The sequence below is a fragment of the Hibiscus syriacus genome, unplaced genomic scaffold, assembly GCF_006381635.1.
Source record: "Hibiscus syriacus cultivar Baekdansim isolate YM2019G1 unplaced genomic scaffold, ASM638163v2 tig00110704_pilon, whole genome shotgun sequence".
NCBI classification, from domain to species: Eukaryota; Viridiplantae; Streptophyta; class Magnoliopsida; order Malvales; family Malvaceae; genus Hibiscus; species Hibiscus syriacus.
The window spans coordinates 399278-412241 of NW_024062830.1; the positions used below are offsets into that span (position 1 = coordinate 399278).

The following is a 12964-nucleotide window of genomic DNA, read 5'->3' on the forward strand; positions in this document are numbered from 1 at the left end:
GAAGTTTAATATTCTAAACTAGAATAAAACCATCAAAAGTAATTGGATACAATTTTAGAATGTGAATACGTTAATCGGAAAAATTGAGTTATGGTGGTTTTAGTTGTTTAATCTTTTGATTTGGTTAGAGAGCCTTCATTATTTGTTGATGGATGAGAAATTGATAGTAGATAAGTTGAAAACGGCGATGAACTATTGTTATGAAAAAGAAAACCGGAGAGATAGCACAATCCTCTTTTTTTTAGTCTTGCATAGATTTTTTAGATAAGTAATTTATATTCCATCCAAGAAAGCAGCCTAGCTGCTACATCCAACAAAGAACCTCAAGACAGACCCCAGTTCAAATATAAATGTCTGTTAACATCTTCAATCCTAGGACAACCAAATCTACACAATTTGACTCTAACATCCTCTTTTATGCTATTTACGACTACATCAACCGAGCGAGACGAGCCTCGAAAGAGTCTATGATTACGCTCTTCCCAAACAAAATACAGCAGACCAGTCCAAGCAAGCTTCATGATATGAACTCTGAGGGATTTGCCCTTCAAATTTGCAATCAACCAGTTGAAAATGTCACCCCAACTGTTAAGGTCATAACGAACATCGCAAGTAATTAAAACAATACCCCACACTTCTTTTGCAAAAGGGCATTCAACAAAAAGGTGGTCTCGAGATTCAATGCCAGAGCACACAAACCACATACATTGTCAATAGCCAAACCAAACCGAACAAGCCTGTCTTTAGTAGGCAATCTATCGAGAATAACCATCCACGAGACAAGAGAGAATTTTGGGATGTGAGCAGGGAACCAAATCAGTCTGTGCCAATTTACCTTCGCCTTGTAATCTCGGATATTGCCCCATATCTATTTACCTTTAATAAGACTCCAGTTGGAACAAGGAAGGAATAAACGTCTAGCCTCCTCACGCATACTTAGATGCTTGCTCAGGACCCAATTGAAGTGAGCTTTACACTCAACATCCCAAATGCTAACTGACTTGAAGCAATATTCATTGATCCAGGCAATCCACAGAGAGCCTTCATTAGCCAAAATGTTCTTTATAAGGAGAAAACAACAAGCTTTATTCCACATCACAAGGCTTCGAAGACCCAAACCACCCTCAGACTTCAAGGAGCAAATCTGGCTCCAACCCACACGAGCCCCTTTAGCTGATAAATCACTGCCTTTCCAGAAAAAACACATACAAATGCGTTCAATATCCCTAATAACTCCCTTGGGCAGAACTATTTGCCTACTCCAATAGTTAAAAATAATGAATAAAACATATTTAATCAATTGGAGCCTACCACCATAACTCAAGTTCTTGTTAGACCAAATCCTGAGCTTATCCTTTATCTTGGTCAGAAGTGCTTCACAGTCTTTGCCTGTGAGCTTGCGGGTCACTAGGGGCACACCACGATACCTCACAGGAAGCTGTCCCACCCTGAACCCAGTATCCAATATGATCTGCTCCAAGTTAAATACGTTCACACCACAAGCATATAATTATGTCTTTTGGGCATTCAATTTAAGTCCCGAAAGCTCATAGAACTTATCTAAAGTGCATTGCACTCCCAACACAGCACCCAAAGAGCCATGACAAAAAACAAGTAGATCATCCGCAAAGCAGAGATGAGTGAGAGATATTCTTCTGCATTTAGGGTGGAACTTAAAAATACCATGCTTAGCAGCAGCATCTAGGAGAGAAGACAGAACATTCATAGCTAAAATAAATAGGTAAGGAGATAAAAGATCTCCTTGCCTAATCCCCCTAGCTCCTTTAAAAAACACCACCAAGCTACCATTTAAAGAAAGAGAGAACATAGGTGTAGTAATACAATCCTTAATCCAATTACAGAAAGTACAAGGGAGACCCATAACAACAAGAACCTTCAATAAGAAATCCCAACAAACAGAGTCAAAAGCCTTCTGTAAATCAACTTTGATTGCACATCTAGGAGAAAGGCTCTTTCTAGAATAGCCTTTAATAATTTCATGAGCTAGCAAGGTGTTATCAACAATGTTCATGCCCTTAAGAAAGGCTGACTGACTAAGTGATATCATACTAGGAAAGAAATGAGCAAGTCTGTTGACTAGAATTCTTGTAATAGTTTTGTAAACTACTGAACAACAAGAAATAGGCCTAAATTCTTTAGCTAGACATGCATTAAGAGATTTAGGAACCAAAACAATGGCAGTGGCATTGAATGCAGGCAACAAATAAGAGGCCTGGAAAAAATACCTCACAGCAGAAGTGAAATCAGCACCTATAATGTCCAGGCAGCCTTGAAAAACCCAGAGGTGTACCCATCAAGACCTGGGCTCTTGTCCTTACATTGCTTAAACAGGACCTCCTTAACCTCCATATCACTCACTTCACTAATTAAAAAAATCAGCAGCTCCTTCTGGCAGGGAGTAGTTTAACAGGACTTTCAGATCTTCAATAGAACTGCTCTTGACAAGAGGGTCCTCAACTCCAATTAGATTAGTGAAAAAACTCACTAGTTCAGCAGCCATGCCCTCAAAAGTGTCATAAAATTGACCATCTTCACCTTTAATTACTCTGATGGTATTTCTTTTCTTATTGGATTCAACCCTCTGATGGAAGAATTTAGTATTAAGATCTCCCTCATTCAACTAATGCATCTTAGCTCTCTATCTATATAACTGAGACTCATCTACTTCCAAGTTAACAAGCTCATCATAAACTCTTTTCTCCTCATCAACTCTTCTCTGCTCAACATGAGTCAGATTAAAAATCTGAATTTGCTCCAACTTAGATCTTTTACCCTTCATTCTACCAGAGATATCAGGAAAAAAACTCCTTATTGAGCTCTTTTAAGAGAGGCTTAAGCCTTCTCATTTTACTGAACAAAACTTGCATGGCAGAACCTACACAGTGCACTTGCCAGGAGTCTTTAACTATAGTCAGGAATTTGTCATGTGAATCCAAACAATTAAAGAACTTAAACGATCTAGGCTTCTTAATCAAAACACCCTTTTGAGATCATAAAAGCCCAAGGCAGTGGTCAGAGACCCCTTGTGCTTTGAATTCCATAAAAGAATCAGGGTAATCCAGCAACCACTGAGTATTAACCAAAATCCTATCTAGCTTCCGAGCTAAAAAAGAACCCTCCTGCCTATTTGACCATGTGAAGGTAGGCCCAAGGAAATGATGGTCCATCAGATCAAGCTCCTCCAAGCAGTCTTGAAACTCCTTCATGTCAGAGGAATTATGAACTTTCATAACCTCAAAGTCTAAACTTTCCTCAGCTCTAGCAATTATGTTGAAGTCCCCACCAATCACCCAAGAAGAGGATCAAATAACATTCTCAACAGTCCTCAAATGCTCCCAAAGACCTCTTCTAGTACCACCACTATTACTACCATAAACAGCAGTAATAGCAGTTTGAAGACCATCAATAGTGCCAATAATGGAAATGTCCTGATCACATCTTCTCATCACAGAAAAAGATAGCTATTTCTTCCAAATAATCCATAATCTGCCCCATCTACACAATTATAATTTTCAAATAAATTCCAATCAGCAGAAAAAATAGTGAAAAATTTGACAGAGTTATCCCTTCTAATCCTAGACTCCATAAGACAAATAACACCCACTTCACAAGAATCCAGCCTCTTAAGCACTTTCACCTAATTTAAGGGGTTATTAATCCCCCTAACATTCCAAAAACTCACTATCATTATCAAGAGAAGGAAGGAACATCACAACCAGAACCCAAAGACATCACATTTCTCTTCACTTTATCCAAATGATCCATCTTCTTAGCCTTAATCTCATTAAGCAACAAGGCTACACCAATGGAAGCAGCCCTGGTCTTCCTGGGACCATCCACCAAGCTTTCTACCTTACTAGAGGATCCATCATTCTCTTTTTTCTTACTCCTAGTCTTCTTCTTCAGAGAATCCTGAAGAGAAGGAAATTCACTAGGCTTGACAACTCCCTCGACCCCCAAGTTACTAACAAGCCCACTAGAGTCACCATTATGATCCTTCAAAACAGAAGACTGGTCAACAGTAACAAGTTGCATGGGATCAGTCCCCAGACCAGCAAGATGGGTAACCTTACTAGCTTCCTGAAGATCATGGACAGATGATTCCATGGCAATTTCAACCTGGAGATCATAACCATGATCAACAAAAGTAAACTTCTCATAAGAAGCTTCAACAGTAGTAATAAGAGGTTCCTTACTACCAGTCTCATCAGAATGGGTACCTTCTTTCCTTCTCCATACTTGGACTTCCTTAGGCTTAACAAAAGTTTGCCTAACCTTAGTACACAAGCTAACATGATGCCCAAACACTTTACACGTAGAACAGGACTGAGGCATCCATGGCACATGCACTTTTATTTCCACAAACGACCCATCCTTAAGTATTACATGAATAACATCAGGGAGAATACTGCCAGCTTCAATCTCAACACACAATTTAGCAAATTCTAGCCTCTCACGAGATGCAGTGATGGAATCCATAAAAAGAGGATTACCTAATGCACTAGCTATGTAACTAAGTCCCTTTTGAGTGTAGAGCTCAAGCGGGATATTATAAAGTTGAACCCAGATAGGCATTAGAGCTAGGTCAAAATTGAGTCTCTGCAATCCAGGCTCCCACCTCCTCAAAACCAGAGGTTTATTCTGGATATGCCAGGGACCGTTTTCGAGCACCCAGTCCCTCAGATTAGAATCTATAAACGAAAACACAAAGAGGTTAGGACCAGCTAAACTAACCTTCACATGCGAAGAATTCCCCTAAATCGAAACGATTATACTTTGCAATGAAAAAAATCTTGGAGCCACGCAAATGAACTGACCCACTAGGGCATGATTCCAATCAGCAATGCCTTCCTCAATTACCTTAAGAGGAGGCTTAACCGCAACATCGCCATCATGAATCTCAGGGGGAAAAATCAATCGACTGATTCTTCGATCCCACAAATAAATTCCTCCAATCAAGACTCAAACTCGTCGAATCCATACCAATGAAACAAAAAGCAACTGCGAAAATCCCTACTAACAAAAATGCAGAAGATATCAGAAGCAAAGAAGAGAAACCGAGGACCCATTAATCCGGCTAACGTGCGCCCAGAGAAACTTCATTTGCTCAAAACCGACTAGGTACGAATAGTCTTGCATAGTTATTTAATGAGAAATGTTTCAAAATAAGAGTTTATTTACTATAAAATGAAATGTTGGTATCTAAAATCATCTAAAATACAAAAATAAAAGTTAAAGTGATAATTTAATCAAATATTATTATTTTTTAAATATTATATAAAATATTAAATGTCAAAATATTTTAAAAAATTTAAATAATTATTTAATCAAACATTAACTGTATTTTTTTATGTTATTGCTCAAGTAGAATGTGGCTAAGCAAAGAAAGTGGAATGGTTAGTCAAGCGTATTTTGTCCGAGCGTGCGGGCCTTGAGACCCACCTAAAGCGAATGAGGAAACGCGTTAAAACCGAAGGGGCAGCTCAGCTCAACTCAGTACTTACTGAGTCAGTTACAGGTTGGAATCAATGAATCAGTACCCACTTGGGGAGGGAAACCTAAAAGCCAATCTCTGACTCACACGTGATGGCCAGCCAGTTTGGAACTCCAAAAAAACACTCAAATTCAAAATCAAACCTCTCTTGCAATTTCATTTCCATTTGCATTTCAATTCAAATTTCATCTTCTTCGTTTGTTGATTTTTAGGTAAACTATATTAGCGGTCATTTTTGTTTTATTTTTTATTTAGGCCATTTAATTTTTGGAAATTATATTTTGATCAGCTATATTAACAATTTATTACAAAATAAGCTCTTACGTTATGGTTTTATTGTAAAATAATCATTTAGAATATTAAACTCTCGTTACATTTCTGACGTGATATGTTAATAAAAAAATAATTTACCCTTAAATTTTAATTAAAATATAAATTTAATACTTTTATTTTATTTTATTTCCAATATTATGCTACATTATTTATTTCTTTTACTTAATAAAATTAAAAACAAGTTAAAAAGAATCTATAACTATTCTTTTCTATCATATATTTCGTTGTCGATTCCTCCCATCTTTTCATCAGTAATCAACATTAAATTAAAGCGTTTTTTTCTACTATTCTATCGATGTGGATTTTACTAAAAAAAACCCTCAAAATCAAAGTCAAAATTTCAAAATAAATCATCAGATTTCTGTTTCATCGTCATATCGCCTATCGGGTTGATGTTGGATTGTTTCTTTTACAGTGAACTCCCTTTTTTTTACAGTTCGAATCTAATTACAATAATCTTGAACTTTGTGATACGAGTTAAATCGAACGATAAAAACATTGGTAATACTGGGGAGAAGATACAATTCAATTTCTTCTATGATCCAACGACCAATTTTTTAAATTAAGTCTTAGAAATTCTAGAGATTTATAAAATTCTCAAGATTTTCATCAAATTTTTAAGAAAATTAATCGGAGAATCGAAAAGAAAAAGAAGAAGAAGAAGAAGAAGAAAAAGAGAAGAATCCTTTGATCTTTTTATAGCCTGAATGAAGGTTTAATGTCAATTGAATGATGATATAAAGATGATGACGATTAGGGTTTTTAATGGAAGAAATAAGAGAAGAAAAAGAAAGGAGATAGAGAGAGAGAAAAGAAAGAAAAACAATGTTATATTTTAACTAAAATTCAAGAATTAAATAAAAAATAAAATATTCTTGCTAATATTTCACGTCATCAAGATAATGATAATTGAGTTAGACTAAATATTTTGAGATAAATTGATAACATAAATGATCAAAATATAATTTATGAGAGTTGAATGGTCAAAATCAGAAAACATAACATAAAAGTGACCAGTAAATGTAGTTTATCCTAGAGATTTTTTTTTAAACCAAAATTCAAAATACTCACTTTGAAGTTTTGACTTTTGACCACCAACAGAAAGCAAGGGGAAGAAAAGCCATACTTTCCTCCCTTCTTCCTCCTTAAACCAGCAATACCCCCTACTTAAGAAGCCCCCCAAACTTGTTCAGTTCCTCAAAATCTCTTAATCCTCCTCATTTTTCAACACGTACCCTTTTTCTCTTCCTCTGTTTTCTCCATCAGAGACCACTCAAATAGGTAAAAGGACTCGATATTTGCGTTTGATTCTCTTTGTTTTTCATGAATTCATGAGCTTAGCCATCTGTTTTCTGTATGTTATGTTATGGTGTTTCTCTTTTGTTATTGGATTATTGCTGCGGAATGAGGAAACTTATTTTTTTGTTGCTTTTAATATTTATGCAGGTCTTTGTTGTTTGATGTGCAGTGGTTCAAAGACTGAACTTGTTCCTTAAAATTTCATCATGGAAGGAAAATTAGACGAGCTTAAAGCCGACAAATCCTCGGTTTTGCTTGAATTAGCCGCCTCGGGTGATCTAGTGGCCTTCAGAAGGGAGGTGGAAGAAAAGGGTTTGGATCTTGCAGAGGCAAGCTTCTGGTACGGTAGAAGAATCGGGTCGAGAAAGATGGGGTTCGAAGAGAGGACACCACTGGTAATCGCTGCCATGTTTGGTAGCGTTGATGTCTTGAAATACATCGTCGGAAGTGGGGAGGCTGATGTGAATGGAGCTTGTGGTGTTGATGGAGTTACTGCCCTTCATTGTGCGGTTGCCGGTGGTGCGAGTTCTTCGGTCGAGATTGTCAAGCTCTTGCTTGATGCGTCTGCGGATGTTAATTGCGTTGATGCTAATGGGAACAAACCTGTAGATCTGATCATGCCGGGTTTAAAGTCTTTGAGTGGTTCCAGGAGAAAGGTGATTGAGTTGCTGCTGCAAGGTGGTGATGTTGTTGCTGTTAACCCGGAAGAGGAGTCGGAGAAGACGGTTCTTCCGGAGAAGAAGGAATATCCTGTCGATGTATCGTTGCCTGATATCAACATTGGGATATATGGAACTGATGAATTTAGGATGTATACCTTTAAGGTGAAGCCTTGCTCGAGGGCATACTCCCATGATTGGACCGAGTGTCCCTTCGTTCATCCCGGCGAGAACGCTAGGCGGCGAGACCCAAGGAAGTACCCCTATAGCTGCGTGCCGTGCCCGGAGTTCCGTAAGGGGGCATGCCCTAAGGGTGATGCTTGTGATTACGCACACGGTGTGTTCGAATCCTGGCTTCATCCTGCTCAATACCGGACCAGACTTTGCAAAGACGAGATCGGTTGCGCCCGCAAAGTCTGTTTCTTTGCTCACAAGCCGGAGGAATTACGTCCGGTGTATGCTTCCACCGGTTCGGCGATGCCTTCACCGAGGTCTGCTGCGGTCAATGCAGTGGATATGACAACTTTGAGCTCTCTAGCACTCGGTTCATCATCCTTGCCTCTGCCTACCGTTTCGACGCCTCCCATGTCTCCTTTGGCTTCCTCTTCCTCTCAAAAGAACGGGGGCTTATGGCAGAACAAAATGAGCCTCACCCCACCTGCCTTGCAGCTACCGGGTAGCCGCTTGAAGACGGCTTTTAGTGCCCGAGATTTTGATTTGGAAATGGAAATACTCGGGCTCAAGAACCAGATGCAGCGGCAGCAATTGATGGATGAGATCTCTAGTCTCTCCTCTCCATCCTGCTGGAGCAAGGAATACAGTAGGCTTGGTGATTTGAAGCCTACTAATCTCGACGATGCATTCGGATCTCTCGATCCTTCCCTATTGTCTCCATTGAAGGGACTCTCGGTAAAATCTGCAACACCAAGCCAGATGCAATCTCCAACAGCGAATCAAATCCGCCAAAACCAACTTCGTGCAAGCTATCCAACAAATCTCCCATCCTCTCCAGCGAGGAGTCCCTCACCATTCGGTTTCGATTCGTCTGCTGCTGTGGCAGCAGCAGTAATGAATTCGAGATCTTCTGCTTTTGCAAAACGAAGCCAGAGCTTCATAGACCGCGGTCGAGCTGGACTCACCGCACCTTTGAATTCCACGACCATGATGTCTTCAAACATATCCGACTGGAGCTCCCCTGATGGGAAACTGGATTGGGGTATGCAAGGAGATGAGCTGAACAAGCTTAGGAGGTCGGCTTCATTCGGGTTCCGCAACAACACTCCCGCACCAACAACGACAAAAGACATGATGACGCCATCCAACATCGATGAGCCAGACGTGTCATGGGTTAATTCACTCGTGAAAGACGTTACACCTGCCGGAGGTCCATCGCTTCAGCAGCAATACAACATCGGTAAAGGTGTTCGAGACAGGCTTCCACCATGGGTGGAACAAATGTACATAGAACAGGAGCAGATGGTAGCATAAGGAAGAGACCCCTTTTGCTCATTTGCTCTACTCTAGCTTTTCCTTCTATTCGTAATAGTATTCGGTAGCCATAGTTGACGGTGGAAGAACCGATCGGTTGAAGAAGTAAAACAGACATGAGCAAGAAGGTTTAAGTTTCACTGCTCATGGTAGAGTTAGGAGACAGATGAAGCAAGCAGCAACAAATAAATTTATTTATTACTTTATATTCTTAATTCTTTGTGTTTTCATCAACGACTCATTGTAATCCTACTTAAGTTTTTATCTTCATATGAACTCCATTGTTGTGATATATTGGTGCTTTTATCATTTTTCTGAGTTCCCACTGGTACACACAGTTTATTTATTTATTTATTTTCAGAATCACTGGTACAAACAAGAAAATTGATAAAAGGGGTAAAACGGCATTTAGTCCTTAAATTTGGTGTGTTTTTTTCTAATTCGGTCGTGAAATCAGATTTTTAATTATTTTGATTAAGTGATACTCTGAAATTGTGTCAAACCAATAATGGAAAACTTGTTAAGAGTTTTAGGAATCAATATGGACAAAAATGTTTTGGATCAAATTTAGGACTAAAGAATTGCTTAATCTCATTATAAAATAAGTTTTAAGGTTTCATGTTTCATGTTTCATGTTTCATTCTCTCATTTTATTTTATTTTATTTTATGATACAATTATAGTTTTAGTCCTTTTACTATGTCAAAATTCAAAATTGGGGATTTATTTCTCTACTTTAATTTGACATTAATTTATTCTTTATACTATTAGTAGATTTAAATTACCAACACCATCCACCAGTTGTTACTGTTAAAATGACGATGTAATTTTTTAAAATTAAAACATATTTAATTAAATATGCAATGATTAATAGATTTATTGTTATCTTTTGAAATTTTGAGTTTGAGCATCGCATATACAAAAGTATAAAAGTTCATTATCAAAGGATTAAAAGTATTTTAACATATATTACTTCATACTCATTTCATATTTATAAAAATAAATAAATAAATATATTTAACATATAATAAATTTATAAGCCAACTTAATCTATAAAATTATTTTAAAATTTTCATTTGATCTAAAATATTTAATAATTTTTTTACTATTATCTATAAATAGAACCTTAATATATTCAATAGATGATATCATGGAAAATTAGAGGACATAAGCTAGTTCTGAAATTTGAAGCTGACCATATGCCAAAGTTGATCGTATGATATAATAATATACCCACACACCAAGTTATCATAATTTTTTTATATAATTCTATGGAGGCTCAAACCTTATGTTTGTTGAGGGAGATAAGATTTTTATCAATGGACCCACCAAATTTATACTTAAAAAATTATAAAATAATAAAAAGATAAGAAAATGTTGAGAGCCGCCCACTAGACTAATTCTCAACCAAATGTTAGCAACTTGTTGGATTTCCCACTAGTCTCTTCACTTTTTGGGTCAAATTTGATTTTGATCCTTTTATTATGTTTAAATTAGAGATTTAATTCATATATTCTTTTTATAGACTTGATTAAAAAAAATAAATGTTCATATTATACTTTTCGTTTATTTTAAGTATTTGAAGTTTTTTAACCAAAATAAGTATATAATATTTCTTATGTTATTATTTAAGGTATTTAAAGTTTCATTATTTTATCATTTTAAGGTCATTCTGTCAACGATCGTTAAAAAAATTCGTCAACCAATAGTTACTTGACACGTGATATTATTTAAAAAAAAATAAAAATATCAAATTTCATAATTTCTAAAACCTCTAAAATTTTAAATTTCTCAAAACCCCTTAAATTCCCTTAGGGTGCGTTTGGTTCACGGAATATAAGATTACCAGTGGGAATAAAAAATTACCAGGAAATAGGATTACTGGGAATGTTGTATTTTGTGTTTGGTTGGTTTAGCATGAATGTTAGATTACCGTATTTGGTTAAAGGAATAAAAGATTATTGTAATGTATATTTGATCAAATTATTCTTATTATATATTTGTTTTTTAACAAGTTGGAAAATATTTATATATTTTCTTTAAAAATTTTAAATTCATAAAATTTATATATTTTTTTACAAAATTGAAAATATAAAAATGTTTAATGAAAGGGTAAAATTTTATTTTAACCCATGAACTTCATATAAAATTTTAATTATATTTTTTTTTGTAAATCTAAAATAATTTAATAATAAAATTATAATTTAACCTTCATAAAATTATTATTATTTAATGACAGAATAAATATATTTTTTAAAGAAAAAAAATTAAGGGCATTTTAGTCCAAAACGTCGGTAATCCAACAATACCTAAGGAAAGGGAGGTAATGACATTCCCAGTAATATACCCCTAAAAAATCCACTATTGGTAATATAAGATTACCGGGAATGACATTCTCGACCAACCAAACGGGGGAATGTGGATTCCATTCCCATGAGAATCTCACATTCCCCCAACCAAACACACCCTTAAAGATTGGAGATCAATCAACAAGTGATCTATTACGTATATAATTAAAATTTTATATGAAGTTCATGGGTTAAAATAAAATTTTTCCCTTTCATTAAATCTTTTTATATTTTCAATTTTGTAAAAAAAATTATATAAATTTTATGAATTTAAAATTTTTAAAAAATATATATAAATATTTTCCAACTTGTTAAAAAACAAATATATAATAAGGATAATTTGATCAAATATACATTACAATAATCTTTTATTCCTTTAACCAAACACGGTAATCTAACATTCCTGCTAAACCAACTAAACAGAAAATACAAAATTCTCTGGTAATCTTTTATTCTCACTGATAATCTTACATTCCGTGAACCAAACACACCCTTAAAAATTTGGGTGATAACGATTGTATAGTGTCATCAACTACGACGGAGAAGTGACGGTTGGATGAATAAATAATTTTGTGCAACGAGATTTAAAGAAAACTTACGAAAGTACAAGATTGATTCGACGAAGGCATATGAGATTTAGGGATTTAAGGTTAAAGATTTTGGATAATCTGAAATTATTATTTGAGGATTTTAGAAAACTAATGATTTTATTTTTTTAAATAAAATTAAAAGGAATTAAAAAAATGTTGTGTGTTAAACATTGATTAAATAATATTTTTTTAAAGATCGTTACAACCAAACACCTTAAATAATAACTTTGAAAACGTTAAACATTTGATTTAACAAAAATAAAATTTTAAATAAACTAAAATAAATTAAAAATATAATTTAAACCTTAATTTTCATTTAAATTTCACAAAATTGAAGTAGATTTTATGGGAGAAATGTAATAATGAAGGAATACAAGTGGATTTCTTGTAGGACAGCATAAAGGACAAACGGGTTGAAATGTATGTGTGGCTCAGTGGCTGTAATCAATGGACAATACGAAGAAGGTGATTATGGTCGGTTTAGGGTGCGATTCCCACTTTCATGTTGCGGCAGGCAGGCCTGATGCTTTCAAATTTCTCATTTCTTTTCATCAAAACTCTGGTTCTAATTCTTCATCCCACCAAGCAATACTAATATTTCTTTCCATTTTTTATTTAAAATATTATTCTAGAGGTAAATAATTTTTAAGATTAAATTCTCGATAAATATTATTAGTATTTTTTTTATAATAGATTGAATTTAAAAATAACTTACGATATAGATGAATTGATA

At 35.3% G+C, this 12964-nt stretch overlaps 2 protein-coding genes across 2 annotated transcripts; one reads left to right on the forward strand and one right to left on the reverse strand.

The window, feature by feature from the left end:
* Positions 1–323: 323 nt before the first annotated feature.
* LOC120138638 lies at positions 324–3467 on the reverse strand. Its single transcript, XM_039154069.1, has 9 exons — positions 3333–3467; positions 3042–3221; positions 2901–2926; positions 2687–2801; positions 2435–2602; positions 1586–2233; positions 1312–1471; positions 1002–1188; positions 324–585 (listed from the first exon to the last, which is right to left on the reverse strand). The coding sequence occupies exons 1-9, from the start codon at positions 3465–3467 to the stop codon at positions 324–326; spliced, it is 1881 nt and encodes a 626-aa protein (XP_039010000.1).
* Positions 3468–7036: 3569 nt separating this feature from the next.
* LOC120138613 (zinc finger CCCH domain-containing protein 29-like) lies at positions 7037–9509 on the forward strand. Its single transcript, XM_039154047.1, has 2 exons — positions 7037–7129; positions 7295–9509. Exon 2 carries the CDS (start codon positions 7354–7356, stop codon positions 9292–9294), a length of 1941 nt encoding a protein of 646 aa, XP_039009978.1. The 5' UTR covers positions 7037–7129; positions 7295–7353; the 3' UTR covers positions 9295–9509.
* The last annotated feature ends 3455 nt before the right edge of the window (positions 9510–12964 follow it).